Source organism: Coturnix japonica, chromosome 27, assembly GCF_001577835.2.
Source record: "Coturnix japonica isolate 7356 chromosome 27, Coturnix japonica 2.1, whole genome shotgun sequence".
Taxonomy (NCBI): Eukaryota; Metazoa; Chordata; class Aves; order Galliformes; family Phasianidae; genus Coturnix; species Coturnix japonica.
This window is the reverse complement of record NC_029542.1, coordinates 4,612,467-4,639,780: the sequence shown is the minus strand read 5'-3', so window position 1 is coordinate 4,639,780 and position 27,314 is coordinate 4,612,467. Positions and strand designations below refer to the sequence as shown.

General features: G+C 57.4%; 4 protein-coding genes across 10 annotated transcripts in view; 1 reads left to right on the top strand and 3 right to left on the bottom strand.

Annotated features, from left to right (window-relative positions):
- Positions 1-730: 730 nt before the first annotated feature.
- On the bottom strand, positions 731-3,033 carry VPS25 (vacuolar protein sorting 25 homolog). Of its 2 annotated transcripts, XR_001559651.2 has the most exons (7): positions 2,911-3,033; positions 2,630-2,775; positions 2,485-2,538; positions 2,281-2,369; positions 1,706-1,781; positions 1,181-1,366; positions 731-1,104 (listed from the first exon to the last, which is right to left on the bottom strand). XR_001559651.2 is itself a non-coding variant. In XM_015886062.2 (6 exons), exons 1-6 carry the CDS (start codon positions 2,955-2,957, stop codon positions 1,254-1,256), a joined length of 525 nt encoding a protein of 174 aa, XP_015741548.1. In that variant the 5' UTR covers positions 2,958-3,033; the 3' UTR covers positions 731-1,253. The 2 variants fall into 2 exon arrangements, 1 of the variants encoding a protein (XP_015741548.1); XM_015886062.2 differs by having other exon boundaries at positions 731-1,366.
- Positions 3,034-3,205: 172 nt separating this feature from the next.
- RAMP2 (receptor activity modifying protein 2) lies at positions 3,206-6,686 on the bottom strand. 3 transcript variants are annotated; one of them, XM_032449401.1, is made up of 6 exons: positions 5,305-6,686; positions 5,036-5,187; positions 4,142-4,270; positions 3,959-4,061; positions 3,625-3,892; positions 3,206-3,570 (listed from the first exon to the last, which is right to left on the bottom strand). In XM_032449401.1, exons 2-5 carry the CDS (start codon positions 5,094-5,096, stop codon positions 3,637-3,639), a joined length of 549 nt encoding a protein of 182 aa, XP_032305292.1. In that variant the 5' UTR covers positions 5,097-5,187; positions 5,305-6,686; the 3' UTR covers positions 3,206-3,570; positions 3,625-3,636. The 3 variants fall into 3 exon arrangements, with proteins under 3 accessions (XP_032305292.1, XP_015741549.1, XP_015741550.1); XM_015886063.2 differs by having other exon boundaries at positions 3,206-3,892; positions 5,305-6,680; XM_015886064.2 differs by lacking the exon at positions 5,305-6,686 and having other exon boundaries at positions 3,206-3,892; positions 5,036-5,247.
- A 249-nt stretch (positions 6,687-6,935) lies between these two features.
- On the top strand, positions 6,936-19,009 carry EZH1 (enhancer of zeste 1 polycomb repressive complex 2 subunit). Of its 3 annotated transcripts, none has more exons than XM_015886061.2 (20): positions 6,936-7,028; positions 8,047-8,167; positions 8,296-8,424; positions 8,618-8,737; positions 9,268-9,388; positions 9,902-10,075; positions 10,421-10,523; positions 10,774-10,937; positions 11,343-11,434; positions 11,926-12,106; positions 12,649-12,845; positions 13,303-13,394; positions 13,987-14,027; positions 14,519-14,644; positions 15,042-15,220; positions 15,812-15,907; positions 16,285-16,366; positions 16,516-16,596; positions 16,979-17,063; positions 17,181-19,009. In XM_015886061.2, exons 1-20 carry the CDS (start codon positions 7,018-7,020, stop codon positions 17,239-17,241), a joined length of 2,256 nt encoding a protein of 751 aa, XP_015741547.1. In that variant the 5' UTR covers positions 6,936-7,017; the 3' UTR covers positions 17,242-19,009. The 3 variants fall into 3 exon arrangements, with proteins under 3 accessions (XP_015741547.1, XP_032305291.1, XP_015741546.1); XM_015886060.2 differs by lacking the exon at positions 6,936-7,028 and adding an exon at positions 7,166-7,493; XM_032449400.1 differs by lacking the exons at positions 6,936-7,028; positions 16,516-16,596 and adding an exon at positions 7,164-7,493.
- Positions 19,010-19,195: 186 nt separating this feature from the next.
- Positions 19,196-27,314, bottom strand: part of CNTNAP1 (contactin associated protein 1) — an 8,323-nt gene continuing 204 nt past the window's right edge. The window contains exons 1-24 of one of the 2 annotated variants that reach the window (XM_032449399.1): positions 26,559-26,904; positions 26,076-26,177; positions 25,677-25,870; positions 25,442-25,589; positions 24,950-25,153; positions 24,686-24,870; positions 24,471-24,614; positions 23,873-24,134; positions 23,646-23,795; positions 23,404-23,575; positions 23,234-23,340; positions 23,033-23,152; positions 22,714-22,917; positions 22,477-22,633; positions 22,245-22,372; positions 21,998-22,165; positions 21,714-21,932; positions 21,407-21,646; positions 21,088-21,324; positions 20,887-21,014; positions 20,717-20,810; positions 20,399-20,632; positions 20,265-20,312; positions 19,196-20,173 (exon numbers count right to left, since the gene is read on the bottom strand). In XM_032449399.1, the coding sequence (XP_032305290.1) occupies positions 19,983-20,173; positions 20,265-20,312; positions 20,399-20,632; positions 20,717-20,810; positions 20,887-21,014; positions 21,088-21,324; positions 21,407-21,646; positions 21,714-21,932; positions 21,998-22,165; positions 22,245-22,372; positions 22,477-22,633; positions 22,714-22,917; positions 23,033-23,152; positions 23,234-23,340; positions 23,404-23,575; positions 23,646-23,795; positions 23,873-24,134; positions 24,471-24,614; positions 24,686-24,870; positions 24,950-25,153; positions 25,442-25,589; positions 25,677-25,870; positions 26,076-26,177; positions 26,559-26,889 (4,167 nt within the window). In that variant the 5' untranslated portion in view covers positions 26,890-26,904 and the 3' untranslated portion in view covers positions 19,196-19,982. Of the gene's footprint in view, positions 20,174-20,264; positions 20,313-20,398; positions 20,633-20,716; positions 20,811-20,886; positions 21,015-21,087; positions 21,325-21,406; positions 21,647-21,713; positions 21,933-21,997; positions 22,166-22,244; positions 22,373-22,476; positions 22,634-22,713; positions 22,918-23,032; positions 23,153-23,233; positions 23,341-23,403; positions 23,576-23,645; positions 23,796-23,872; positions 24,135-24,470; positions 24,615-24,685; positions 24,871-24,949; positions 25,154-25,441; positions 25,590-25,676; positions 25,871-26,075; positions 26,178-26,558; positions 26,905-27,314 lie in introns of those variants that run through there. The other variant, XM_015886059.2, reaches the window with a different exon arrangement.

Here is a 27,314-nt window from a genome sequence, read left to right as displayed (position 1 = left end):
CAAATGCAGATGCCACTGAATGCAGAGAATGGAAGGCACAGAAACATGCTGCAGGGCTGCAAAAGCAGCAGAGAGGGCACAGCAACGAGAGAGGGAGAATCAAGATGGGCAGCACGGAGAGAGAGAAGAGGCTCATCCCAGACACCAAAATAAGGTCCAGACAGATGCTGGTAGCAGCCAATTCCTTCGTGAAGATTTTCCTGGCTGTTCTGAGCCACAAACGTGCAGACAGGACCACGGTCTAACCAGTGAACCTCAGCTCCTGTGCTCTGCTGGCACAGGAACTGCTCTGCAGCGTTGGTGTCACTGGAATGCAGAGATCCGTCAGCAGCCTTCCAGCACAGAGCTCCAGCACACACAGGTTAGTGATTAAGGATTTAGCAGGTCATATACTGTACCTGGGTCACCATTTCAACAAGCTGTGGACTTCATAATGAGTACTGAGAACATGAAACTTAATTACATTCTCCACCGGCCTGCTCTTCTACAGAGCTTACCCCGCCACCGCTGCAACAAACACATCTGTTTTCAGTGGATTGCACATAGCAAATGAAAGCTAATGTTACCCTGAAGACAGGTAGTGAGAGCACACAGTCTGTAGCTCTGGCACGTGGAAAAAAGCCTTCGTGGCGCCTGCTTCCAAATCAGGCAGGGTGCCTTTGCAGGTCCACCCTCTCCCCAGTACAGTGTTTGTACAGTGCAGTAAGGAAACACAGCTGAAGGGCAAGAATTCAGTACACTGTTCTGTTTTGTTTCAGATGGAAAAACAAAGATAGATGAAAACACCCAGGCTGCTCTATAAATACATCTCATTTTAATTACTTCAGATTAGCTCCTTGGGATCCACCTCACCACACAGATCAGCCCGCTTCGCAGCAGGTGCGTATCAGTCTTTCAATGAGGTCTTTTACGCCACAGCAGCAACAGCTCGTTCTGTGTGTTTGCTTTCACCTCACTCAGCCACGTGGTGGGGGCTGCAGAGCCCAAGCACACGGCTGGAAGGTGGGAGCAGAGACCCCTGCAGCTGTGCCTGACCAGCCACCAGAGTGCCCATCCGCTGCACCCACAGGAACAGGGAAACAGCAACAGGATAAGAAGTCATGTGTCTTTGGAAGGCTCCACAGATTCTCTTCACCCCAAGAAGTCCCAAGTATGCAGCTGCTTGCGCCACTGCTTGAAACCTGGCCAGGAGATGGAACCTTCACAGCCAGAAATGTTCCAGCAGCCAAAGAGAGGAAGGGAGGGGGCTTCTATCAGAAGAACTTGACGCCTCGGCCATCGTCCAGCGTGATGATTTCAGCCTTGTGCTCTTGCTGCAAGGCTTGCAGGGCACGAAGTAGCATGGCCTCATCCAAACCATGGAACTCTAGGGAAGGAAAGGCATAGCCATCAGCAGGAACAGGAGTCACACAAGGAAATGAACGGGCTTTTGATGTCTATGGAACAGTGACAGTAAAGACAGAGGGCTCTGAAGGGCACATTTTAGACTCCTGCACCGTAACACTACACAAATCCACAATCACCAAGGTTATTAATGCAGAGTACTAAAAAGCCTCCGGATCTGCATTTCCCAGTGATGAGCAGTGTGAGCTCACATAAGTAATTTCAAAATACTTAATTTACAGAACTATGATCTGGTGATCATTTCTATGCATTCAAATCAAGCGTGCTCTGACAAGCTGCAGGAAGTGACACGTGACATTACCTTCATTTGCTGTATCATCTCCACTGATCAACTCATACAGTGTGAACACAGAGTTGGTCAAGCCATTCTTTGACACCTGAAAACAGAAAGGCAATAGAGCAAATCTTGCATGTGTCATTTAATAACCTTGGCACGATCTCTCGCACACCTCAGCACAAATGACATGTAACACAGCATCTGATGAGCAAAAGCACCCTCAGAATGATCTGGGAGATTGGAAAGGTGAGAAATAGGACCTAAGGATGCTGACATCACTCCACGTGCTGTCCCCAAACTCTACACTCTTTCTGCCTAAGCCTTAAGAACACGCCTTGCACTACGGACACAGGGCATACAATGGCAACGCTGCATCCGCCTGTGCAGCCACTGCTTGAATCTCACCTTACAGTAAGTGGAAAAAGTTGTCAATACCTTCACACATGAATGGAACGAATCAACACGGAGTAAAGGTAAAAGTAGTGAGAAAGCAAAAGGGAAATGAAGTGCCAGCAGCCTTTTACACGATCTTGGTCAGCGTCTCCTGTCCTCCCAGCTGGGAGTGCCCAGGTTGTGCACTAGGGCAGCTGCGCTCTCACCCACTGGTAGATGAGCTTCCCCCACTCCTCGGGTCTTCTCCACATTATCAGGAAACTGGTTTTGTTCTTGTCCAACCACTCCAGGTTCCCTGAAACCAATCGGGAAAAGGCGCTTCAGCGGAGCTCGGTCCCACGGCACGGGAAGTCCCGGGGGCGGTTCGGGCACAAACCGGGGCGGTCCCGGCAGCGAACGGCGCCACCCACCGTTCTTGCGCAGCTCCTCCAGCACCACCTGGATGGCGTCGGGCGGCAGCTTCCCTGCGGGAGGGTTAAGGAGACACACAACGGGACGGGACGGGACGGGACGGGGTGCGGGGCGGGACCGGCCCAAGGGACGCACAAAGGATACTCTGCAGGCGGCGGTTGGCGAACAGCGGGCTGTCCTGGGCCTCGCGCAGTGTCATGGCGGCCAGGCGCTGCCGCCGGCTGTAGGCGAGCGCCAGAGCGCACCAGGCCGCCAACTGCTTCTGCCGCGTGTCCCCGTTGGGCTGCAGCCTGCGGGGGCAGCTCAGCGCCCGGCACCGGATGGGGCCGCACCCCGGTTCCCCCACGGACCCGGTTCCCCCCCCGCCGCTCCCCGGATCCCGGTCCCACAATCCCCCCCTTCCCCCTCCCGGTCCCGGCGCTCACGTGAAGAACGGCGGGAAGTTGTACTGCCACGGCCACGCGAAGCTCATCGCCGCCGACACCGGAACCAGCTCCGCCGGCTTCCGGCCTGTCCCGCCGCACTTCCGCCCCGCCCGCTCCCGTCAGGCCCCGCCCCCTCCCGTCCCGCCCCCCGCCCCCTCCCGTCCCGTCCCGCCCCCCCCGCCGTCCATCCCCGCCCCGTCCATGGCCGAGCTCCGCCCCGGGCCGTGTCCGCTCGAGGCTCCGGGCGGTGCCGGGATGGACCCGGCGGAACGAAGGCAGGAGCGGAGCCGAGGGGTGTGGGGAGCAAAGCTTTACTGCGCGGTACCGGGGAAGCCTAACAATCCCCGGGATCCCCGCCCAGCACAGCCCCGCAGTGCGGAGTAACGGGGCCGTGCACGGTAACGGGGCCGTGCACAGTAACGGGACTGTGCACGGTAACGGGGCCGTGCACGGTAAAGGGACCATGCACAGTAACGGGGTCTTGCACGGTAACGGGGCCGTGCACAGTAACGGGACCGTGCACGGTAACAGGGCCTTGCACGGTAACGGAGCCGTGCACGGTAACGGGGCCTTGCACGGTAACGGAGCCATGCACGGTAACGGGGCCTTGCACGGTAACGGAGCCGTGCACGGTAACGGGGCCTTGCACGGTAACGGGGCCTTGCACGGTAACGGGGCCTTGCACAGTAATGGGGCCTTGCACGGTAACGGGGCCGTGCACGGCAGCTACGGCTGCGCCTTGCCGTCCTTGCTGCGCCAGATGACCAGCGTGACGAGGAACGGGATGAGGCAGATGGGGGCGATGATCATGGCCAGCAGCACGTCCTCGGGGGGGTCGAGGTAGACCTGGCTGCCGGCCGAGCAGTTGTGGAAGTAGCGGTGGTGGCTCTGGAAGATGTAGGTCTCGGCCAAGGCGTTGGGGTAGCCGTAATTCAGGCTCTCGGCCCATTCCTCCAGGCACTGCCGCAACGAGCTGTACGGCCTGCAGAGAAGCACAGCTCACTGGGCTGCCCGCCACCCCCGGCTCGGTGCCCCCGTCCCCCCCTACCTGCTGATGACCTTCCACTCGCACAGCTGGGAACCGCTCACGTTCTGCATCAGCTGCTCGAAGGACTCCCAGCAGCGCTGTGTCAAGTTGGTGTAGATCACCTCTGTGTGGGGGTGGGCACTGAGCGCAGCCATGGGGCGGCCTTGGAGGGGTTTGGGGATGAGGAAAGGGGTCAACACTCACCCAACATCTCAGCCGTAAAGTTGAACACACGCGTCACTGGGGTTGTTCTGGCCGCTGGGGTTGTTCTTGCCTCCTGCCCAAAGCTCTCGGCCGTGGCACCCGCTCGGCAGAACTCATGGACCAGCAGTGCTGCAGGAGGGGGACATGCTGAGCACTGAGGAGGGGGAGCCACGGGTCTGCAGCAGTGATGGGAACGAGGAGGCCCAGGGAGGCGGTGGGGTGATGGGATGGAGGGTGACGGGGTGATGGGATGGAGGGTGACGGGGTGATGGGATGGAGGGTGACGGGGTGATGGGATGGAGGGTGACGGGGTGACTGGGGGCCACCAGCACCGTGGGGCCGTGCTGCACTCAGCGCCTGGCACTGGGGCAGGGAGCACCTATTTCCAATCGGGAAGAGGAAGTGCTGACCGCAGCGCAGCACAGCCACGAGACAGAGCCTCCTGCCGCCCCCCCCCGTCTGTGGAACTCACTGGCATGGGGCACAGCCCCTCAGGCCCCACCAGACCCCAGAATCAGGATCACTCCTGTCTGTTTTCCACCCTCGGTGTGGGCATGGCACACCACCCTGGTAGCTACTCTGCTGTGGCCTGTGCAGGCTGGCCGTGTGCTGTGGGCCGGCACAGCGGCTGTGCACTGGCACAGTTGTGGCAGCAAGGGCAGCCCACGTGCCCCCAGCGCCCAGTCCCCTGGCCCTGGCACGCTCCCTGCCCAGGGCACAGCTGCCATCCAGACCGGGTCCCCTCAGACGCTCCATCGCTGCCCACCAAGGGGAAGGGGCCGCCCACAGTGCCCGGTGGTGCTGGATGGCTGCCGTAGCACTGTGTCCCGCTCACCCAGCACAAGTCCTGCCTTGACCGGGGTGCAGCCGCGTGCTGTGGGGCCGAGCACTTACCGCAGAGCAGCAGGAGCCCTCGGGAGAGGCAGCCAGAGCCCATCTGCGCATACGGTGCCATCCTGCTGGAGCCTGCGGGCTAGCGACCGGGACAAGGATTTCAATGGAAATAACAGGAAGCAACTCCTTTCCTCTGACAGGGGCTGTTTGAACTACAGGAGACGTGTGAAAAATGAGATTACTTAGTGCTGCTCTGAGGCAGCCCTCCCCACAGGACCCCACCGCTGTGCAGCAAGTGTCGGACCCCCGGGCATCGCCCCACACCTCACCCTGGGCAGCAGAGGGGCTCCCGCAGCACGGCCGCTTCACAAGGCCGCTGTTTGTTTACTTGTGTATTTCTCTTTAATCCTGTCTGGGCTGGGTTGTGAAATCCCTCGTCTCCTGCGTGGAGGGCAGGCAGCCCGGCAGCGGGGGGAGTGGACGGTGGAGCAGGACGTCCCCGGAGGGTTCTGCTGGAGGCTCGGGGTCGTTACGGCCCCAGCCCCGTGTTCATGGCGCCGTGTGGCACCTGCCCCGGGGGCACGGGTGGGGCTGGAAGGGACGGCGGCGGTACCACGGGTGTGCGAGCCTCAAGCAGGCAGGAGGAGAGGATGGGGCGAGGGACTGTGGCTGCAGAGCTCCTCTTCATCCCGTGCCACCTCGGCTCCCACCTCAGGGCAGCGCGGTGCTGGCTCTGCAGGGTCCCCACCCGGGGATGGAGCTCAGGCCACGCGAGCTCATCTAACTGCTTGCCAAAGGCTGAGCTCCAGCCCAAAGCTTTCCCTTTAAAATCCACTCATGGGACTCACAGAGCACAAATCACACAGCAGAGAATTGCAGTTCATGGGGACCCTCCCTGCTTTGGAAGGATTCTATTGCTGTGCTGCACATTCCTGCTGCAACACACTGCACGTGCTATGTGCAGGCTGAGGCAGCCGCCACCCTCCTGGCACTTGGGAGCCCTTCAGCGGTACCGGGAGCCCACGAGGCTGCGGCACAAAGTCACAGCCCCATTCTGCACTTTGTTGTCACAGCCCTGGAGCTGCAGCCGGCAGCAGGAGCCTCTGCCAGGGTGACACCCGGTGATCTCAGCCGGCCACTCCTTGCACAGCCGGGGCAGTCTGCCAGCACCCACTGCTCCCCAGCCCCATTTTGCAAGCTCCCCCCAGCCCTTGGCTGCAGTGCTGTGAGGGGGACTCGACTGAGCAGCGGGGGAAGCATTTCCCATGTTCTGGGCTGGGCTGCAGCCGTCCCGAGCCCTGCTGCCAGCCTCGGCCCATGGCACAACGGGCACAGACGCAGCCTGGACCCCGCCTGCTGCTTTGACTCGCTCTGCAGCTGCCCACGTTGCGCTCTGGGGCTCAGCGCAGTGTGGGCAGTGAGGCTGCGGGGGTTGCGCTGGGTCCAACCCAGACCCCAGGTTCTGCCGGTAGTGGGAGCAGGAGCCGCAGCCCCGACGAGCATCTTCCCACCGGCTGCAGCTTCCCCCCGTGCCGGGGCGTATCACCGAGCTCATCTCGGCACCTTCCACCCGCGCTCAACCCAATGTCAGGGAAGGCGGAAGGTTCTGCCCGACTCAGCAGGACGGGCTCAAAGGCAGCAGATACGGCCAGGACCGGGGCTGAGCTGTGGGATGAGCAGCCAACGGCCCCGCTCACTGCCCGGACAGGGACCCGCGGGTTCCCCCCGCTCCTTCCGGCTGGGCGGAGGGGAAGGAAGGAAGGAAGGAAGGAAGGAAGGAAGGAAGGAAGGAAGGGGCCCGGCCGGGAGCGCGGCTGGGGAAGGGAGCGCCCGGCCGCAGCCCCGAGCAGAGCGGGGCCGGGCGGAGCCGAGTGGAGCCGGGCGGGGCCGGGCCGCGAGCGGCCGGTTCCGGTGCGGGGCGCCGCCCTTCCCGGTCGGAGCCGCAGCTCCGGGGCTGCACCGCGCGGGGCGGGGCGGCGGCGAGGGGCGGGGCTACGGCGGCGCATGCGCAGTGCGCGGGGAGCGCGGCCTCCCCCGGCGCGATGGCCGAGGAGTGAGTGCGGGGCGGGGCGGGGCCTGGGGTCCGGCGGGGGGCGGGGGGCGGCCCGGCACGGCGGGAGGGGCCCGGGAGGGAGCGAGGGGTCGGCGGGGGTGGGGGATGGAGCGGGGCGGTAGTGCCGTGGTAGTGCCGTGGTAGTGCCGTGGTAGTGCCGTGCCCTGTGGGGGCTGGCGGCTGCTCGTAGGGGGCAGATCTAAGTCCCCTGAGGCCCCGTGGGGCCCCGTGGGACCGTGGGCTGTTGTATGGGGTGCGCCGGGCCCGATGGACGGGGCAGCGCCCGGGGGTTGGGTGAGGCCTGGGAGCGGGCACCGGGCGGGGCAGCGGCTGAGGCCTGTCCCGGACACTCCGCAGTGTCACCGTCCCGGCAGCCACCGGGGGTCCCCGTGTCCCCTCGTGGCTGGAGGCTGCGGTGATGGGGGCCCAGGGAACCCCCGTGGGTGGAGTGGAGCGGCCCGCTGGGTACGTACAGCCCGGGCCGGGGACTCAGACTCCTGGATGGGAGCTGAAGCGTCCCTTGGGCTCACAGGGCGATGCCCGATGCCCAAACCCCCGGCTCCAACTTCTCCATCAGGTCGCACTGTGTATTCCCAGCCAGGAGCTGTCCTGTGCTGACAGCCTGCGCAATGTCCTTCCCAGCCTCCTGGCAATGAGATATTCTGAGCTGGATGTAACACTGCTCCTGACATGTTGGCCTCCCAGCGCCCTGTGAATCGAAAGATTACAAGCAGGAAGGAGAGCTGCTTGGACAGCGACAAGACAAGGGGGACTGTCCATAAGCTATAGAGGGCAGGCTTAAGTCAGATGTGAGGAAGCAATTCACTCCTCAGAGGTGGTGAGGTCCTGGCACTACTGCCCAGAGAGCTGTAGGTGCCCAAGGCCAGGCTGGGTGGGGCCCTTGAGCAGCCTGAGCTGGTGGGGGCACCCAGCTCATGGCAGGGGATGAGGCTGGAGGGGCTTTAAGGTCACTTCTAACTCATCGTTCTGTGAGTTTATTCTTACTGTATTTTCATAGAAAAATGGAAATCGCCACTCCTCCAACATCAAAGTGTATTATGTATTGGAAAAGAAAAGTCAAGTCTGAATATATGCGTCTCCGGCAGCTCAAGAGATTTCAGGCAAACATGGGAGCAAAGGTAAAGACACAGTGGCTCTGGTTGGAATGATCTCTGCTATAGACTTCAGTTTGCAGTATTGGAGCTTTTATCAGATGAGTGATGCATGATGAGAACTGTGAAGTGAGTGCTTCTTTCTCTCATTTCAGGCTCTATTTGTGGCCAACTTTGCAAAGGTTCATGAAAAGACTCAAATACTTAATGAAGACTGGAAGAAGCTTCGAGTTCAACCAGTGCAGTTAATGAAGCCAGTCAGCGGGCACCCCTTCCTAAAACAGGTAGGGAGAGCTGTGTTAGTATCAGTCTGTGCCTAGCACTCTTTCATGGTGCAGGGTAAAAACAGCTTTTACTGTCAAACACGGTGAGTGAACGCAGCCTTTGCTATGTTTGCCCTGAAGTGCTGTTTCTTTCTGTGATGGTGACAATCTCCCAGAGGCTGCTTCCTCACCGTCCTTCTCACTTCTACCCTAGTGTACAGTTGAGAGCATTTTTCCAGGATTTCCAAGCCAGACACTGTACATGAGGACGCTGAACACAGTGGCGCTGGTGCCTATCATGTACTCGTGGTCCCCCCTTCAGCAGAACTTCATGGTAGGTGGGAATACTCTCTGGTGCAAGGTCTTTGTGAGATTATTGTGTAACCGCAATGTCTGCTCAGGAAGACATGGTAGAAAGTTGTGTTGTGTGCTTTCCCTCCAAGCATGCAACACAACTTTCCCTTTTGCTCCCTGCTAAAACACTCCTCAGCTTCAGATGTATTCCTTCTAGAATGAATTGTCGTTTTGCCTCCTTCACTGTTCCAGTTTTACTCTCTTAATCACTACAACTTTGACATTTTTGGCTCTTCATTGTTCTTGGCAGTGTGTGTGTTTCTGTAACCTTTGGATACTGTTCTCTTCTTTTTAACATCAAATGCATTTTTTGAGGTTAGAGTTATTCTGATAGAATGGGATAGCAATGAAATGGCAGTGGTGAGACACATGAAATTTGAGCTGGGGAGGCTGAACATTTGCTTTATGCAGTGTTTTCTGCATGCAGTGGACGGGAGCAGCCTTAGAGACACAGCTTGGCTGGGAATTAGAAAGCGCTAGTTTACTGAATTGTATCTAATTGCTTTTCAGGTGGAGGATGAAACTGTTCTGTGCAACATCCCTTACATGGGAGATGAGGTGAAGGAAGAGGATGAAACCTTCATTGAAGAGCTTATTAATAACTATGATGGGAAAGTTCATGGAGAGGAAGGTAATTTGGGAGCAGAAACACTTAGCAGTTCAGTTTCTTGCAAGTAAGATATCAAAGTAGTTAAGAAATCACAAGATGGTAGCAGTAACCATCTTTTATCTGAGAGCACTAAGAGCAGAAAAGCAGAAATGCGTGCCTGCAGTTCTGGTTTATAAGGATGCACTCTTGGCTTTTGATCCCCCACTCTGTTCTAGACTCAGGATTAGGTGGAGTTCAGCACCGTCATTTCACTTGTGACCCTAGCCATGACTTGAAGCTTTTCAGAGACAAAAAGTCTGCATGCTTTCCTAGCTCATCATAAAACTGTGTAGAGGGTGGAGTGCAGCAAAAAATTCTGTTGTATGGGCTATCTTCAGGTCTCCAAAAGTGTTACAGCACTCTTAGGGCTCCAGAGCATTAAAACTCTACCCGTCCCTACAAAATCACCAGGAAAGTTTTTGTTTATAACTGTGTTGTGTGGCTGAAGAACATCAGTGGCCCTCCTACAGACTGACTGACATCACTGTATTTCAGAAATGATTTCAGGGTCAGTCCTCATCAGTGATGCTGTCTTCCTGGAGCTCGTGAATGCCCTGAATCAGTACTCAGATGAGGAAGAGGAAGGACACAATGATTCTGAAGTCAAACAGGAGGATGGGAAAGAGGAGCTGCCAGTCACAAGAAAAAGAAAACGAATTGCAGCGGAAGGTGGGTTTGGCTACAGAAATTAGTCGTGTGTTGGTCGTGTTTGCATCCTACTTTGCCTGAGGGAACACCAGAACTTCTTGCAGATGTAGAAAACTAATGTATGTAAATCCTGTCCAGGTAAAAATAAATGGTGATATTCCTTAAGAAATCAATATATTATCTACTCTGAAAGCAGTGGAGTACCATGTGGAAGTGCTTTAGCCTGCTTTCAAGACAATAGGTTATGTGTAATTGCATTTCTGTCTCTTAACCTGCAATCCAGAGCACCTGGAATCACTCTCAGGAAAAAGGCAAGTTCTATTCATGTGCAGCGTAACTGAGGAGTCATCTCTTTTTTTTCCGTAGGTAACAAGAAGTGTTCCAAGAAACGGTTTCCAAATGACATGATATTCACTGCCATTTCTTCTATGTTTCCTGAATATGGCTTCCCAGATGACATGAAAGAGAGGTAGATCTCTCCTTAAGTTGTTTGTTACTTTTGATAGGGGCAGTTAAAACGTGCATTTCAGAAAACAGCGCTGCGCATGTAGAGCTCACTTGGCTTCAGACACTCTGGGAAGGTCAATTTTTGAGTATTACAAACTTTGTTTTAGCTTAAAGATATCCAAACCAGAGTCATAAGATCTGTAGTCACGTGAAGTCCTGTTAAATGTCCCAAATTAGGAAAGCATACACATCTGTGGGTGTTTGTTGAATAGGTACCGAGAGCTCACAGAGGTGTCGGATCCGAACGTGCTGCCCCCGCAGTGCACTCCCAATATTGACGGGCCATGTGCAAAGTCAGTGCAGCGGGAGCAGTCCCTGCACTCCTTCCACACGCTCTTCTGCCGGCGCTGCTTCAAATACGACTGTTTTCTGCATCGTAAGTGCAGGCTCACTGGGTACTTTCCTTTTCTCTGTGTTATTGTCTGTTCTTTGTGCTCCTGTTGGCCTGGCCTTGGCGTCTGTGCTGCAGCTGTGAGAGGGTGGTGGCTCCCTGGAGAGTGCAGTGGAGCCTTTAGGAGCTGAGTATTTTTTGGTATTTTGTGGTATTTTACTTCCCATGTATTCCCTCTTTGCTGCTAAGTTCCCATTACTGGTTGAAGGAAGGCTTGGCCAACATGTCATCCACCTTGTTCTCTGTTCCTAAGATCTCCATACTCTTGGGGGCTGCATCCTACTCACACTTGTATTCATTCTTGCGCTGTCCCTGTCCTTTGTTTTTGTGATGGAAGATTCTTATTAGAAGATTTGTGTTGCTAACAGTAAAAATAACTTATTTTTTCAGCTTTTCATGCTACTCCCAATGTGTACAAACGAAAGAACAGAGAGACCAAGATTGAGCCAGATCCTTGCGGAGCAGACTGTTTCCTCTGGCTGGTATGTTTCTGCACCGTGACTTCTGAAACCACCCCAAGCAGTGGGCCTGGCCAGCCAATGGCTGTGGGTCATCTTCACTCTTGTGGAGATTTCTCAGAATCAGTTGTAACTGTCACTGAATTTGGTGAAGCATGAATCCAGATATGGACCTTACTGGAAGCAAATTGGTATGTTTGAATCAGCTAGCTGAGGTATCAGTTTCCAGAAGGAGCTGCCAGGTTGAGGTGTAGCAGGCCAGGAGGATGTCATTGCCAGGGCTGGAGGTAGCTGGAGGAACAGGGTGAGGGAGCCCACTCATGCCAGCAGTAATGCTGAAGAAAATGAAGCAGAAATCTGCTGTGCAGCCAGCTATGAGGGTCTTGGCAGGCATGACTGTGATCACAGATGACAAATCTGCCTTCACATGGTGGCAGCAGGACGGGGCTCCTCCCAAGGCCTTTCTGTGTGTCCTGGCTGCATGCCACCTACCTTGTGTTCTGCTCTACTTGCAGGAAGGAGCCAAGGAGTTTGCTGCTCTGCACAATCCCAGGTCCAAGTGCTCAGGCAGGCGCCGCCGGAGGCACCATGTGGTCAGTGCTTCCTGTTCAAATGCCCCAGCTTCTGCGGTTGCTGAGACAAGGGAGGGAGACAGCGACAGAGACACGGGCAATGAGTGGGCTTCTAGTTCCTCGGGTATGGCGTCATCCTTAGAGACACACTTCTCCCACCCAGTGATGACAAGCAGGCACCACTGCATGTGGGGCTCTGTCCATATTCACTGGCTGTGGATTTATAAGTTAGTGACAGAATGTATTCAGCTGGCCTTTACCAAATGCAAGGGACGTGCAGTGCCACCCTGCACTGTGTTTGGGTTATTATTCTTGTTGTCAGGCATAGCAAGTTCTTTGCTGGGGCCTTGATGACCCTGAGCACCTTGCTTGGCTTTGCACGAGGATAGTGTGGGCAGCAGGCACACTGCTGGACATTACCACTTCATGCATTTGGCTGGACTGTGGTGCTGAGAACCCGACTGTGAGCCATTGAGGCTGAGGACTTGTGTGCAGTCTTGCAAGGCAATGGCTGCTTCTTCAGTGCTGGGACAGGCACTGGGCTTTTTCTGCCTCATGGGGCAGATTGGGCTCAGGCCCCTTGGAGCACTGCTGCCCTAGGAAACATGGATGGCAGAGTCGCATTCTTGCTCATCCTTGGTCCCTAACATCTGCCTTTCTCACCAGAGGCAAACTCCCGCTGTCAAACCCCTACCAAGCAGAAGCTGAGCCCGACCTCATCCCAGCTGTTTGCAGTGGAGGCACAGCAGGAGCCAGTCGAGTGGACAGGAGCTGAGGAGTCTCTCTTCCGTGTCTTCCATGGGACCTACTTCAACAACTTCTGCTCCATTGCCAGACTGCTGGGAACAAAGACATGCAAGCAGGTAGGGCCTGACATTCTAGTTTGGGCTGTATGCCCAGGGGAAGCAGGCATGGCAGCACCTAGCACAAGGGAAGGAAGCCTTTCTGCTGCTCACTTAATTATTTTTTTCTTCTCTGCCCCAAACAATTTTGAGGAAGGTGTTGCATCGACACTTTGGAAGTTCAGTGTTGTTATTTTACAGTACTGCTGTCCATTTCTGCTAGGTTTCTTCAGAGTGCTTTATGCCAGGCCTGGGTATATTGGCAAGTGGATTATCTTGTTTCCCAGGCAAGAAAAGCAAAGATGTCCATGACTTAATGAAACTGGGAGCAGAGTTGCACACTGTGCACACTTTGTGTGTGTGCTTATGCTTTCTTCATTTGTGCTTAAATAAAGGCAGCTTGAGTGCACTGAACTTTATTCTATTGTTTCTGTTCTTGGTTGTTTTTTTGTTGTTGTTTTTTGTTTGTTTTTGGTAGGTCTTTCAGTTTGCAGTGAAAGAGTCACTTATAACAAAACTGCCAACAAATGAATTGATGAATCCATCCCAGAAGAAGAAAAGGAAGCACAGGCGAGTGTTGGACAGCCTTGTTTTGTTCTTAAAATGCAACCAGATCCACTGCTTTTTGTGCCAAAGCATTCCTGGTAATCCGCATCTGGCTCCCATCTGCATACGCTTCTCGCAGTCACACAGGGCTGATTGTGCTGCTGGCTGAGAGCTGATCCCTGCTGTGTCACTGGTGCTGCCGTCCTGGTTGGGCAGCTGTGGGGTTCTATGGCCTCAGGCTCAGCCCTGGAGCAGAAGGCAGCACAGTGGATGTCTTGCACCAAGAGCTGCACTGCTGAAAGTCCGTTTCGCTGTCTTAACAGCAGTCTCTGCCTGAGCTCCCTCCCTGGCTTATAACCTACATTTTGTATGTAGTGTTATTCTGGCTTTCACATTTGCCTTAAATAACTTCAGCTGTAGCTGAGTCGTTCTCATCTTTCACCTCTTTGTGTCTAGCTGATGGTTATTAATGCATGAAGCTGCCAGACAGCCTTGCTGGACTCACTTGTCCCCTGCTGCAGTGCTAACTGGCAGTGCTGAACACAGTACCGGCCAGTTGTTCCTGATGGAGGCTTGTGACTCTCCCACCCCTGACACTTCTCTGCTTCTCTTCCAGGCTGTGGGCTGCCCACTGCAGGAAAATTCAGCTGAAGAAAGGTACTGTTTGCTGTGGTTGTGCTTAGACATTGTTTATGTGGTGGGGGCTGGTTCTCCAGCCCTGGCTTCCACAGCAGGACACTGTGTCCTGCTCTCCATAACAGCAGTTGCAGTGATGTGGGGGTGAGCTGCCCCCACTGCAGAGCCTTCTTGGGGGCCACCCTGGCTCTGCCTCATGCACTGCTGCCATGCAAGTGTTCTCTGCCAGGTTCTGAGTGCAGTGCAGTCCTTCTCTAGTCAGGAGGGATGAGGTTTGGCATGTAGTCTGTGTGAAATGGACTGTGCAGGGGTGTGTGTATGTGTCATACATTTGTAATTGGAGCAGTGTGTGGATGGATTTGGCTGAGCTGAGTGCTGCTGCGCTCCCCGCCCTCTGCAGGCAAATCAGGAACCTGCATGTGCTCTGCTCCAGAGCCCTGGGAATGCTGCTTTCTTTGAAGTGTTTCTGCAAAGTACAGCTTCTAATCCTGGCTTTTCTCCTATTGTTTTAGATAATTCACCTACCCAGGTGTACAACTACCAGCCCTGTGACCATCCTGAGCATCCCTGTGACAGCTCCTGTCCTTGCATTATGACCCAAAATTTCTGTGAGAAGTTCTGCCAGTGCAACCCTGACTGTAAGGAAAACCCTAGGATTGTCATGTATGAAAGCAGCTGCTCTCCTGACACAGACCAGAGGACGGGTGCAGACCTGGTGCTTAATGAAGGCTTGCTTTATTTCTGCCTTCACTTTTTGGTCTACCTGCAGCAGTGCAGTTACCAGTCTGATAAAGTCCAAAGGAAGGCTGTGGTCCATGATGTCCTGTAACATCCTGTAACAGCAGCTGGTGATGTGTTCCCTTGTTAGAGAACACTTGCCCGCATGTCTGTATCCAGAATCAGTAAGCCCTGGGTGATGCTGCTGATTGCATAAAAGGAGGTTGTATGGTCAGCTGAGTTGCTGCTCTGCCACACTTGTTTTTCCCCTTTTATGAAAAATCTTGTCATGCAGAAATATGGGTTGCATTTCTGCAGGTCAGAATCGCTTCCCAGGCTGCCGCTGTAAGACCCAGTGCAACACCAAGCAGTGTCCGTGCTACTTGGCCGTGCGGGAATGCGATCCAGACCTCTGCCTGACCTGCGGGGCATCAGAGCACTGGGACTGCAAGGTTGTCTCCTGCAAGAACTGCAGCATCCAGCGCGGCCTCAAAAAGGTATTGATAGGAGCATGGCTCTGGCAAAGGGCTGCCTCAGGGCAGAGTTGGTAAACAGATTTCCTGCTACAGAGGAGAGGCTGTGAGCCACTTAAAGCTGTCTGAGTGAGAAAAATCAAAAAAGAAGCTGCTCTGCCCCAGGCTTCTATAGCATTTAATCTAGAGTATGGATTACTGATGTGAAAATCAGGAGCTGGGAGATAAATGAGAATGCATGAAAACAAGGTAGTATAAAAAGTAACACCATAGAAAAGCTGAATTTTGCTGGTCGGAACAAAGTACTGCAGGTAAAAGAGGCAGAAATTCAGTGGGTGTTAAGTACTGTGCAGCTGCAGCTTATTGATGCTGTGACATATAACTGTGTCACATTACAGTGGGGAACTGGATAGATATTGACTTCTTGTTTGCTTCTCTGCATTATTTGCCCCCGTGGTACTGAGGACTGCAGCCTGCACAGCATGGCTACTTGTTTACTCCTGCCCTAAACCATACACATACACATACACCTGGGCTGTGACCTCTGCACTGCTTGCATGCTGGGCATCAGTGGGTCTGCCATCTGAAACTGTTTTCTTTTTTCCTTGGCTCAAGCATTTGTTGCTGGCGCCATCAGATGTTGCCGGCTGGGGGACATTCATCAAAGAATCTGTGCAGAAGAATGAATTCATCTCTGAATACTGTGGTGAGGTCAGTGCTTGTGCCCTTGCTGGGCGTGCTGTGCTGTGTGCTTGGGAGGACACACTCTGTTCAGCAGCTGATCCAGCAGGGACTGTGTGCCTTCTCTAGTTCAGTTACGGCCATGCACTCACTCTGACCCAGCTTAGAGGTTGAATCTTGTACCATTTTGGGACACATCTTAGTGTCTCTAGGCTCCCCACAAGGTGGTGTGTGCTGATCCCTTGAAGCCCAGCTATTGCTTCTACTTCTCCTGAGCCCTGGTGAGCTCCCACCCCTTTGCGGAGGGGCAGGAGGTGTTTTCTGGACATACAAGAGTGCTGTTTCTGACATGATCTTTACCATGCCTGCAGGCATTGAGGCTCTCTCAAGGCATTCTCTTTCTTCAGCTTATTTCACAGGATGAGGCTGACCGTCGAGGAAAGGTCTATGACAAGTACATGTCAAGTTTCCTCTTCAACCTCAACAATGGTAACTTGTGGGGGGCTTTCATGGGGTGGTGGAGGCTTGGGCTTCCTGGAAGGGGCTGTCAGGGGTTAGTCTCCATTCCTGCATTGTGTGAGCAGCAGCCTTGTGTTTACAGGACACTGCAGAGTTTTCTTCTTTCTTTGTTTCAATAGACTTTGTTGTTGATGCCACTCGCAAAGGAAATAAAATCCGCTTTGCCAACCACTCTGTGAACCCCAATTGCTATGCCAAAGGTGAGCTATCCTAACACAGGCCATTCAAGGTGGAAGAAGAATCTCTGGTCCTACTCAGCTCTAGGAACACAAGAAGTTCAGTGGGGTCCCAAGTGACACTGAGTCCATCACAGCTGCAGAGCATCAGAGACGTAGGCAAACTCTCCTTGTGGCTGCAAATCGCATTACTACTGCTGGGGCTCTGCTCAGCTCTGCTGTAGCTCTGTCCTTGCAGGGAGATCACTGCTAGAGAGCAGGCTAGGATGTTACTCCATTATGCTGAGCAGCAGTTCTGGAGCCTTGGCTCTGCAGCTGGCAATGGTCAGGCTGGGCTGTTGGTGCTCTGTGACCTTTGGACTTGGACTACAGTTGCACATCTCTGATATTGTCTCTCTGGTTGCAGTTGTGATGGTGAATGGAGACCACCGGATAGGAATCTTTGCCAAGAGGGCCATCCAGGCGGGAGAGGAGCTCTTCTTTGATTACCGGTAACACAGGGAGAGGCTGCCTGGGGACTGTGGGGCAGGGCTGACCTCACTTTCTGTGTGCACGTTTGCAAGGAGCACAGAGGTTGTTACAGCAGCTGTGGCTTTCCTGTTTTATAGGTACAGCCAGGCAGATGCCCTGAAGTATGTTGGCATAGAGAGGGAGACCGATATCATCTAAGCCGTGTGCTGGGCGATCCCCACACATTTTGCTGCTGCACCTTGTAAGCAATGCCATGTTTGCTTCACGCTGACATGACTGCTGCTCGTGTTCCCCTTGTTGTGTGTGTCACAAGTGCTACTTTCCACCCAAACACCTGGAGAGAGACTCAGGGCAGGAGCATGAGTGGCTGCCACCAGGACAGCAGCTCTGCCCAGCCCCAGGATGGGGCAGGTTCCAGCACCTTGCACTGCTGGTAATCTGGGCTGGAGGGACCAAGCAGCTGGGGCTTGAAGAAGAGCTGTGTTGCAGGAGGAGGGACAGTCGCCAGTTCTCAGTCTCTTTCCATTTTCTGTCAACTGCTAGAAGAACAAGAGTGAGTGAAGTGCACTGAGACCTGGAGGGCATGGCTGAAGGGTGACAGGGCTGGCATCCACCTCCAGCCCCTGTCTGGGACAAGCTCTGGTCTCTGGTGCTACCTTTTGCTGCCTGTTTTGTTGCATTGGCTAGGGCAGTGACAGCATTGGAAGCCATAGAGATGTGGCCACACTCCTGCACGTCGCTAGGCTCCACAGCCACTATCACTGGGGCTCTGTTTTCCCTCTGCCTCAGCTGGGCTGGACAAAAGAGACCACCAGCATGTGGCTCCTTGGGACAGGAAGAGCAGCACTATGCAAAAGTCTCTTTGGGCAGGGAAGCCTCTGGGCTGGTTAGAGATGGTGTTACAGGAGTGCTGCTGCAAGCACAAGAGGAACCCACAGGAAGCATGCACCCAGGAGCGTGAGGCAGCCTGCAGCATGCTCTCATGGCAGGTTGTGATTTCTTGCCTATCTGCACAGAATTGCTTGAGTGTTGCAGTGGTGAGGTGTGAGCAGAGCACAGCACTCGTACCTGCTCTGTGTGTTGACAAAGGGGAAGCTCTGGATGTTTCTGGCATTCTGGTGCTGGCCTTGGCTTTGGGGACAAGGGGGGAAATATTCCTTGACAAAGTGAGGTTTGGCATTAGCACCCCATGCAAAAAGAGAAAGAAAAAAGCACTTTAAATTGAGCCTTCTCAGTCAGGCAGCTGGGCCCCATGCACTGCCCAGGGTGCTCTCAGGTTGAGGGACCACGGACCTCCCACACCACTGCTGTCCTTCAGCAGCGCCTTTGCAGGGACATTTCTTCAGGCCTGGGACTGGGCAGCTTGGAAGAATGGGTGGCTGCCTGGCTGGAGGGATGGCTGGAAGGTGGCAGGCTGGCTCTGCCCTGAGCAGGGGGCTGGGCCTGAAGGATGGGGCTGTCCTGTAGGAGACATATGCCACCAGGTGGCCTGGTGCCACATGCTGGACACTGCTGGACTTGTGTGCCAGCCTGGAGCGGTGCTGCAGGACGGCGTTTGCCCAGGATTGGACCCATTGCCCTGCTGCTCTGGGAAGTGCCAGGCTCCACACAGGGCACGGCCCCATCCCAGTAGCACATCTCCCAGTGCAGAGAGCACCCTGGGTCTGCGCCAGGAGCTGAGCCCTCCCCAGCACAGGTGTGGTCCTGCCCTGCCTGCTCTCAGTCCTGTCCTGGGGGTTTGGGTCTGTGCAGCACTTGTACCCCAGTCCCACTCCTTCGCCCTCTGCCCCTGTTTCCGTCCCCCAGCTCATCCCAGCCCCACTGTCCGCTCAGTGTCCTCTGCCACCTTGGCCGTATCTGCACTATGCCAGGCTTGTGTCTGTGGTTTGTTGACAGTGAATTATAATGCACTTTAAAACTTAACGTGGCTTCTAGCCTTTGTCATAATAAAGCGATAACAAACATCCCCTTGGGCCTCACCGCTCTCTGTTACCCAAGGCATCTCCTGCCCACTGACCTGGGGCAGCAGGAATCCTCCCCTCAGCCGTGGGCAGGTCCGGAGGAGTGGAGTGTGATGGGACCTGGGGGCACTGAGCAGAGCAGGGCGGTGGGGCGGCTCTTCCCTGTGCCCAGGCTGCCAACAGAAAGCTGCGAGGTGGCAAACGCCATCATTCTGCCTTTATTGGAGTATCTTCACATCTCATTCAACAAAACAGGTTGTTAAAAATAAGGTGCCCAGCGGAGCCAGGCCTTTGGGTAGATAAATGCGTTTCTATAACATTGTCTGACCACAGTACAGCGCGTGAACAGAGTTCCCTGGGCTGGCGGTAATGCAGGACGAGCACTTCTGACAGAAGTAGCAAACTACAGACCACTGACCACAATACTTGGGATATATCGCCTGGCGTGAAGTTCCGTTTTGTTTTTTATACAAACTGATAGAATAAAAAAATCAGAGTGTAGTAGAATATCCAGCAACAAAAATGGTAGAAAGGATCCGTACCTGATTGTATGAAAGCAGCATTTCAGCAAAGTGCAGTGGCATCATGCACGGCACGGGCAGGTATTGCTGGGCACCCGGCTGCGCCGCGGCAGCGTTGCGTGGTTCCTTCGTGGCTCTTGCGAAGCGAGTAAAGCAGCAGGGAATTCAGCGTGGGGGGCTGGGGCAGCCCGGGCACTCCAACGGTGGGTGTGGGACTGCCGGGCATGGGGTCCCCATGGGAGGGTAACGAGGGGCAGCTGCCTGCCTGCGGCAGAGGGGCCACAGTGGGGCCGAGGGGGCCGGCGGCCGCACTCCAGGCGCAGGTGGGAGCGGGCAGCTCGGCAGTGCTGGCAGTTCAGGTGTGCGCGGCCCTTTGGTCCCACGATGCTCGCTCAGCTCCAGGCAGCACCAGTGGCCGCGGGGCGCTGCGAGCCCATTCCACCCCACGGTCTCCCCACTAGTCCCCTTTTGGCTCCTCCAGGATCTGGGGCAGGTTCTGGTCTTTGCGCACCGACAGCGGTTTGACGGCGCTGCTGTAGTCCTGGATGGCCTTGGGCTCATTGGTGTGGTAGGAGCCCTTGTAACGGTGGTAGTAGAAGTAGAGCAGCACCAGAAAGCCCCCAAGCAACAGCAGCAGGAATGTCACGACTGCGGGGAAGGGAACAGTGAGGGATCTGGGGAGAGGATGGGGGGACAATACATGGCACAGCTCGGGGGGCCAGTCGGGCATCTCACTTACATCCGATGATGATCCCGACCCAGCCATCATCATGCACGTGGGGGAACTCTGCAGGGATAAAGTGGGACTTGTGATGAGGCTGCGGGGTCTGTGCTGGAGCATCACCTCAGTGAGCAGCTTTAGGGGGACCCTACCTGTGCCCATGTACCAGGGGTCCATCTCAGGTGGGATGAGGATGGTGGTGAGGGGCAGCATGGAGGCACAGCTGGACTCCACCACCTCCCCCTGCACACTGTAGGGCCGCACTATGCTGGTGGGGCGGAAGATGGCTTTGAGGGGGACAATGCTGTTAAACTTCACCCCTGAGAGGCAGCCTGAGAATCCAGGTGTGTTGTAGCGCTGGATCTCGGGGTCAATCACGCCGGTCTCTGTGGGGGCACAAAAGGAAATAGCTTATCCCCACTGAGTGCTGGGCAGAGGGGTGCCGGTGTTGGCAGCAGGACCCAGCTCACCCATCACACGCCCCAGGTACAGGTTCTTGGGTGAGTCCAGTTTGCTATCCACAAACAGGGAGAACTGCTGCTCCATGACAGGCAGATAATCCACCTAGGGGGCAAGCACTCAGCATCATTCCCCTATCTCTCTGCACCTCCCACCAGCTGGGGTTGTCCTGATCCCACACCTGCGTGTACAGCGTGCGGTGCCAGCGGGTGATGTTGACGTGGTGGGGTCTCCCATCCGTCACCGGCTTGGTGGTGAGGGCAAAGACGTAGGGGCTGGTTCCCAGCTGGTAGCGCAGCTGCAGGCTCCCTGCAGGCAGAGCGAGTGAAGGCTGTAGGGCTGGTCCTCAGCACAGGGAGGGAGGAGCCCCCTGTGCCCTCACCATCATCCTTGATGAGAACAGCCATATAGTCCTTCACGAAGGAGCTGACGTAGAGCAGCACAGCAGGTGCCGAGGTGGTGCTGAAGCTGAAGCTGACCTCCTCGTTGGTGAGGTTGTAGCCAGGCAGGGGCTGCCAGGGGCTGCTGACTATGCTGGCAAACTCGCGGGCAGCGTACAGTGACATGGGCAGGATGTTGTACCGCACCCACGCACCCTCCTCGAAGTACCCACCGATGTCTGTGGGACACCCACAGGGTGACAGGAGCTCCTCTCCCATGGAGGGTCCCCCCCGCTGTGCCCACAGCACCGATCTGCTCACCATAGTTGCAGAAGGGCCCATCAAAGGCAGAGATGCTGCAGTTGCAGCTGTAGTGGCTGTAGCGCTCAACACAGAGCCCGCTGTTCTGGCAGGGCACCGGTGGGTCCTGGCAGTGCCCGGTGCAGTTCACCTGCACACCCTCAGTCTCGTTGGCTTTGCCCTCCAGGTTGAGCGTCACGCCGTTCATCCGCAGCGCCCGCAGACACCCCAGGAACGGACGCATTTTGTGCTCCGCCGAACCTGCGGTGGGACCAGGACTGAGCGGCTGCAGGGACACGGGGCCGCAGGGCACGGCGGGGGCTCTCACCAACATAGAGGGGTCTGTCGAACTCCAGGCGGACGAAGCTCTGTGGAGGGGCTGGACGCACCACCCAGGGCAGCCTGTCCACCCGCAGCCGGGCCAGCTTCACGTTGAGCTCCGCCTTCACCTGGTGCCACTCGTCATCATTCCAGGGCACTGCTGAGCGAACCGTCAGGTTCTCGTGCCCGTTTCCAATGTCGTAGGCAAACACCACGTCCCTGGTGGCTGTGGGGACACAGTGTCAGAGCACTGAACCCTGCTGTCCTCTGCGCCCCACACCCCACCCGTACTGTTAAGCTCCACACGGATGTAGTTCTGTGTGCCGGGGTTTTCCAGGAAGACACCAGATGGGGCCGTGGTCTTGAAATAGAAGGAGATGTCGAGGCTGTGGTTGGCTTGGAAGGTGGGGAACAGCAGGGCTGCGCCTCTGTTGAAGGACACGGTGTTCCAGGTGTTTCCTATGAAGAGCAGGACAGGGTGAGTGGTGGGCACGGACACAAAGTAAGCACAGACCCCAGCACAGCTCTGGTCACTCACGGTCTCCGTAGCACCGCAGCGGCCCCAACAGGAACTGTGCTTCGGATCCAGAGCGGTTGGTGTCTCCCACCACCACCTGTGTGACGGGCAGGTGGTCCACAAAGGTCAGCAGACCCTTGTCCGTCCTCCTGCAAATGGATCGTGCATCAGAGGGGCCAAACAGGGCTCCTGTTTTCACCTGGACCCCCGACCCGTGCACTCCCTGTGCCCAATGCCTCTGCCTGGCGCTCACCACAGTGCATGGTTGGCATCGCAATTGCAGAAGTAGTCGGGATCAGCGCAGTTCTTTTCCAGCCCACAGGCACAGCGCTGGATGCCCGGCCGTGAGCCGCCCCAGTAGTAGTGCCGCTCATTGTTTCGGCCCATCCAGAAGCTGTAGGGCAGCCCAGCTGCAGGTATAGGGTTGGGTTGAAAACACAGCCCTGCGACACAGCCCCGTGGCACTGCCCTGCTCCCTCCTGGTGCTTACAGGGGGTGTTGAGCAGGCGAGAGCTGTAGCAGTGGAACTCAATCCGCTGTTCACAGTACTCAGAGGCATTGGCCAGTGCTGAGACCTCGGCCCAGGACGCGTTCCAGTACTCCACTTCGCCCAGGTAGGGCTGGTCCACACTGGAGCCCGTCACCCGTGTGGCATAGTGCCGGTTGTGCCGGATGATGGTCCATGCTCGGTCCTCTGCAGAGTGGGGCCATTAGGAGGTTCCCCTCCATCCCACCCCAGATCTGGGCATGTGCAGGGGTCCGGTCTCTGAGGGCAGCCCCATGCCTCCCCGCCACCCCACTGTGCCCACCTCGGATGTCACAGTACACTGTGAAGGGCTTCAGCGGTCCGCTGCCATCCGGGTCGATAGTGTAGTTCCCTGAGGTCTTCCCGCTGACCCGATATGCATCACAGGACTCTTTGTAAAGGGCTGGGAGAGGGGAATGAGGGGGCATGAAGATGGCACTGTGATAGTGGGGAGAGCCACGGTGCCATCCTGTCCCACGCTCACATTTGTGGCAGGTCTCTCCCTTGTAGCCCGTCAGGTCGCAGATGCACATGAAGTCGTCCCAGGACTGCACGCAGCGGCTGTCGTGCTCGCACAGGTTGGGGGTGCACCTGGGGGCACAAGAGGTGAGTCCCGGCCTTGCCTGTACCTCCCCCCCGCTGCCCAAGCCATACCTGTCTGTTATGCCACAGACATTAAAGAAGACTTCGGCGTACTTCCCCAGGCGATACTGCACCAGCATCTCCAAGTCCACGGGCTGCATGTCCACACTGAGCATCTGCATGCAGCCGTGGAACGCCGTCTGGTTGGAGCGGCAGCCAGTAAGTGATGCGGGCTTGGGGCAGCCTGTGGGGTGCAGGGCGTTAGCAGGGCCTGGGCACCGTATGCCCCCACTGTGCGCCCACCCCACACCCACCTCCAAAGAAGTACTGGCTGCCGGTGCGGAGCTGGAAGGGATGAGCCACCCGAAACTCAGCACCATCGTCATCATCAATGGTGACCACGGCTGAGCCCTCTCGTGCCACCAGCTGCACCGAGTGCCAGAAGCCGTCGTTCAGGCGGTGTCCTGTGTGGAGAGAGGTGAGCACATGGGGGGGCACGGACATTGAAATGGCCCCGGCCCTTTGGCAGCCCCCAGCCCACCTGCAGCAAACTCCAGCTTCTTCTTGCCAGGCTGGGCAATGGAGACGTTGACCTGGCCCTCACTCAGCACCATCTCCAGTGAGCCCAGGCGGTCAGCAAAGCTGGTGTAGAGCAGCAGCCCGGCTGTATCCCAGGAGCGGAAGCGAAAGCTGACAGCCAGACGGTTCCTGCGGGGGATGCCTGGAACCTGCACGTAGTTGTTGATGCCAGCAAAGGTGATGGGGGTGTTCACCTGGTCCTGGCAGTAGTGGCCCACGCTGCCCTGAGGGTGACCATGGGAAGTGGTGAGGGGTGAGATGCTCCCACTGCAGGGAGACACCCCCCCCCCCCCCCCATGGCCCCAGTAGCCACCACTCGATTTTGTTGCCTGGTGCTGTTGAATGGATGCCCCGGGCCAGAGGTGACCTCATGCAGTCGATGCGGGACTGAGTGCAGCAGCTGCCAGCATCACATCACCCCAGTGCAAGGGGAGCATGGCCCTGGGAAAGGGGTCACCCACAGCAGGGACAAGGCTCCAGGGAAGGGGTCACCCTGTGACAGGGACCCCCAGGGGAGAGGATGGGACCCCCTGTGCCTGGTGGGGGCTGTGGAGCCAGACCTCAAAGCGGATGTTGGATCTCCGGTGCCGGGCCAGGTCAGCGATGTTGACCCCGTTGAAGATGATGTTCTCCACACAGCCACGGAAGTTTTGCCGGTAGGTGAGGTGCTGCTTGTCCTGGTCAATCACCCCTCCAAAGAAGATCTGGGCAGTAGAGTGGGATGCTCAGCTTCACGTGACGCAGCACAGAGCCGGATCCCCGCCTGCACACCCACCTCAGTTTCAAGGTCGAGGTGGTCAAAGGTGCCATGGCAGCGGAAGCGCTTCACTTCTCCATCCAGCGTCAGGTTGACGTGGTGGCCGTAGCGCTCGATGTGCAGCGAGTGCCAGTGCTGGTCATCCAGGAGGCTGCCCACCGCCACCGTCGTGTGGCCCTCGGTGGCGTGCAGCGGACTGCTGCCTGGGGAGGGTGCACAGTCACCCTGTATCTCTGTATCCCCCCTCAGCCCCACCTGTTGTTCCCACCAGCCCCGACTCACCTAAGCTGATGTGCAGGAGGAGCTGGGCTTGCTTGAGCTCCACCGTGATGTAGTCGCCCTGCGAGCCCTCCCCATGCATCAGCACACCGTCCTGCTCCACTGTCTTGAAGTTGAAGGAGATATCATCTTCCATGGTGCTGATCTTCTTGGCCCGGAAGCGGTAGGAGATTGCATCGTCCCCATCGAAGTAGAGCACGTGGGATCCTGGTAGTGAGGCACAGACACATCACTGCCATGCAGCAGTGGGCACCCCGATGCTGGGGAGCACACAGCTCTGACTGTCCCGACAAGGACAGGTTTATATCATTTCTAATGATATAAATCCATCAAGGCAAGTTTATATCATTTCTAATGATTGCAGAGTGCTCGAACTGGAAAAGAGTTTTGGCGTGTGCCGGAGCCAGACTGCGGCTCTGGCATCTGCACAGAAGCTGGACTGGTGCCATGCAGCCATGGGGCTGAGTCTCTGCCCACGTGGGAACCGGTACTCACGGTAGGGGCAGCCATAGAGGCCCAGGCGCAGCCCGATCTTCCCTCGTGGGTTCCAGGCCACTGGGATGATGCGAACGTAGCGGGCAAGGATGGGGTAGTGCAGGTCATGCCGCACCACCCCGCTCTCATTCACATTCCCAAAGAAAGTCTGGTGGTAAAGGGACAGCTCAGCCTGGAGCAACAACTCCCTGCACCCCTGGGACTCCCACCCCGCAGGGAGATGGGCAGTGCTTACCCAGTTGCTGCCTTGCTGGAAGAAGGGCTTCCAGCTGGAGGGGTGATCCCCATAGAGCACAATGTAGCGCGTCAGCCAGTCATATGTGTTGAAGGTCCCCTGTGTGGCCACTGCGTTGATCCTGTGCTTCTGCATCAGGTCGATTTGCAGCCAAGGCTGCTTGTCACGGGGGTCAGGAGACCACCCGCTGGTGCCTATGGGAGTGGAGGGAGGGGGGAGCTTAGTGGGACCCCGCAGCCCCAGCACAGTCACTCCCAGCCTGGTACCCGCGGGGGGAGCTCCCTGTACACCAGGGGGATGCTGGGGGGGAAACGTCTCAGGGGGACCCCCCCACAGCCCCTACACCCCGTGGATGGTGTCCCCACGTGCTGTTCCCGTCCCCGTGGTGAGGGTGCTCACTGTGCAGCCGGGCGAAGCTGGCCGAGTAGAAGATGTTGTATCGGGAAGAGGCGCCGATGGAGTAGGAGTAGAGGGATCCAACCAACTCATCGTAACACGGCCCTGCGGGGAGCGAGGAGCTGGGTGCGGCGTCCCAACCCCCGCAGCACCGCACACGGGCAGCCGCGCGGGAGGTGGATACGGGGGGGAGCGGTTCCCCACGCTGCGTAACGGGAGTCCGGGGGGTAACGGAGGAGAGGGGACGGGCGGTGGCGGATCCGCGGGGCGACGAACGCGGCCCCGCGCTGCCCGCAGCCGCCGAGTCCCGCACCGTGACCCAGCGCTTCTGCGTTGCCGCGCCGCGCTGAGAATCGGGGGCGGCGCTGCCGTGGGCCCCTCCCGCTGTCCCCTCTTTTGGGGACGGGTCTGCAGACCCCTCTCATTGTGCCCGGCCGGGGGTCCGCGCCCTCCTCTGCGTTCCCACTGCGGCGAGAGCTGACGCACCTCTGCGGGTATCGGCGCCGCACCGCAGCGTCCGCAGTGCCGTGGGAGCCGGAGAACCCCCGCCCTCCCCGCCTCGCCCCCCCCGGCCCGGGGCAGCCGCCGGTCCGGAGCCCCCGGGTGGGGCCGGGGCAGAAGGGCGCAGATCTTCAGGTTCCTCCGCAGAGGACCTGCCGGGGTCGGGATCCCCGAACCCACCGCGCGGCTGGGCCGGGCCGGGCCGACCCCGGGGCGCCGTCCCGTTGGAGCCCCAGCGCGTCGGCTGCAGCCGCTGATCCGCGCGGGGACAACCGCAGCCGCTCCGAGCCCAGCACCCGCACAGCTCCACCCCCATCTCATCTGTGCCCCATCGCCCCCATCGCCCCCATCGCCTCCTGCCCCGCTCCCCCCCGGCTGCGGGCGTTGGGCCTCGGCCGCCCCCGCCGTCCCTGCCGCATCCTCGCGGCGCTGCCCGTGGTGCTGGCGGAGGCTCGGGACGCTCGGGATGCGGGGCGGGGGGGGACGGGATGTGAAGCCCAGGGGGCGAATCCCCGCATCCCCGGGTCCCGCTGCGGGGCCACCGAAGGCTGCGGGCGGGGCCCTGAGCGGGCGCGGGGGCTGCGGCGGGGCGGCCCCGGGCGGGGCGCTGGCGGGGGGGCGCCGGGAAGCCCGTAACCGGGGGTGACCTTGGGAAAAGCGCGGAGCGGGGCGACGGGGGATGCCCGGGAGAAGTGGGGAACGGGGATGGAGGGGGAGGCTCGAGGGGAGGGGGAGCCCGGG

Bases quoted from the DNA above. Each gene is read 5' to 3' on its own strand.
- VPS25 (XM_015886062.2), bottom strand. From the start codon at position 2,957: ATGAGCTTCGCGTGGCCGTGGCAGTACAACTTCCCGCCGTTCTTCAC. The intron at 2,370-2,484 runs GTGGGTGGCGCC...GATTGGTTTCAG, and splicing joins GGAGGAGCTGCGCAAGAACG to GGAACCTGGAGTGGTTGGAC. The intron at 1,782-2,280 runs GTGAGAGCGCAG...TTCTGTTTTCAG, and splicing joins GGAAGCTCATCTACCAGTGG to GTGTCAAAGAATGGCTTGAC.
- RAMP2 (XM_032449401.1), bottom strand. From the start codon at position 5,096: ATGGCACCGTATGCGCAGATGGGCTCTGGCTGCCTCTCCCGAGGGCTC. The intron at 4,271-5,035 runs GTAAGTGCTCGG...CCCCTCCTGCAG, and splicing joins AGGGCTCCTGCTGCTCTGCG to CACTGCTGGTCCATGAGTTC. The intron at 4,062-4,141 runs GTGAGTGTTGAC...ACCCCCACACAG, and splicing joins CTTTACGGCTGAGATGTTGG to AGGTGATCTACACCAACTTG.
- EZH1 (XM_015886060.2), top strand. From the start codon at position 7,447: ATGGGGGCCCAGGGAACCCCCGTGGGTGGAGTGGAGCGGCCCGCTGG. The intron at 7,494-8,046 runs GTACGTACAGCC...GTATTTTCATAG, and splicing joins GGAGTGGAGCGGCCCGCTGG to AAAAATGGAAATCGCCACTC. The intron at 8,168-8,295 runs GTAAAGACACAG...CTCTCATTTCAG, and splicing joins AGGCAAACATGGGAGCAAAG to GCTCTATTTGTGGCCAACTT.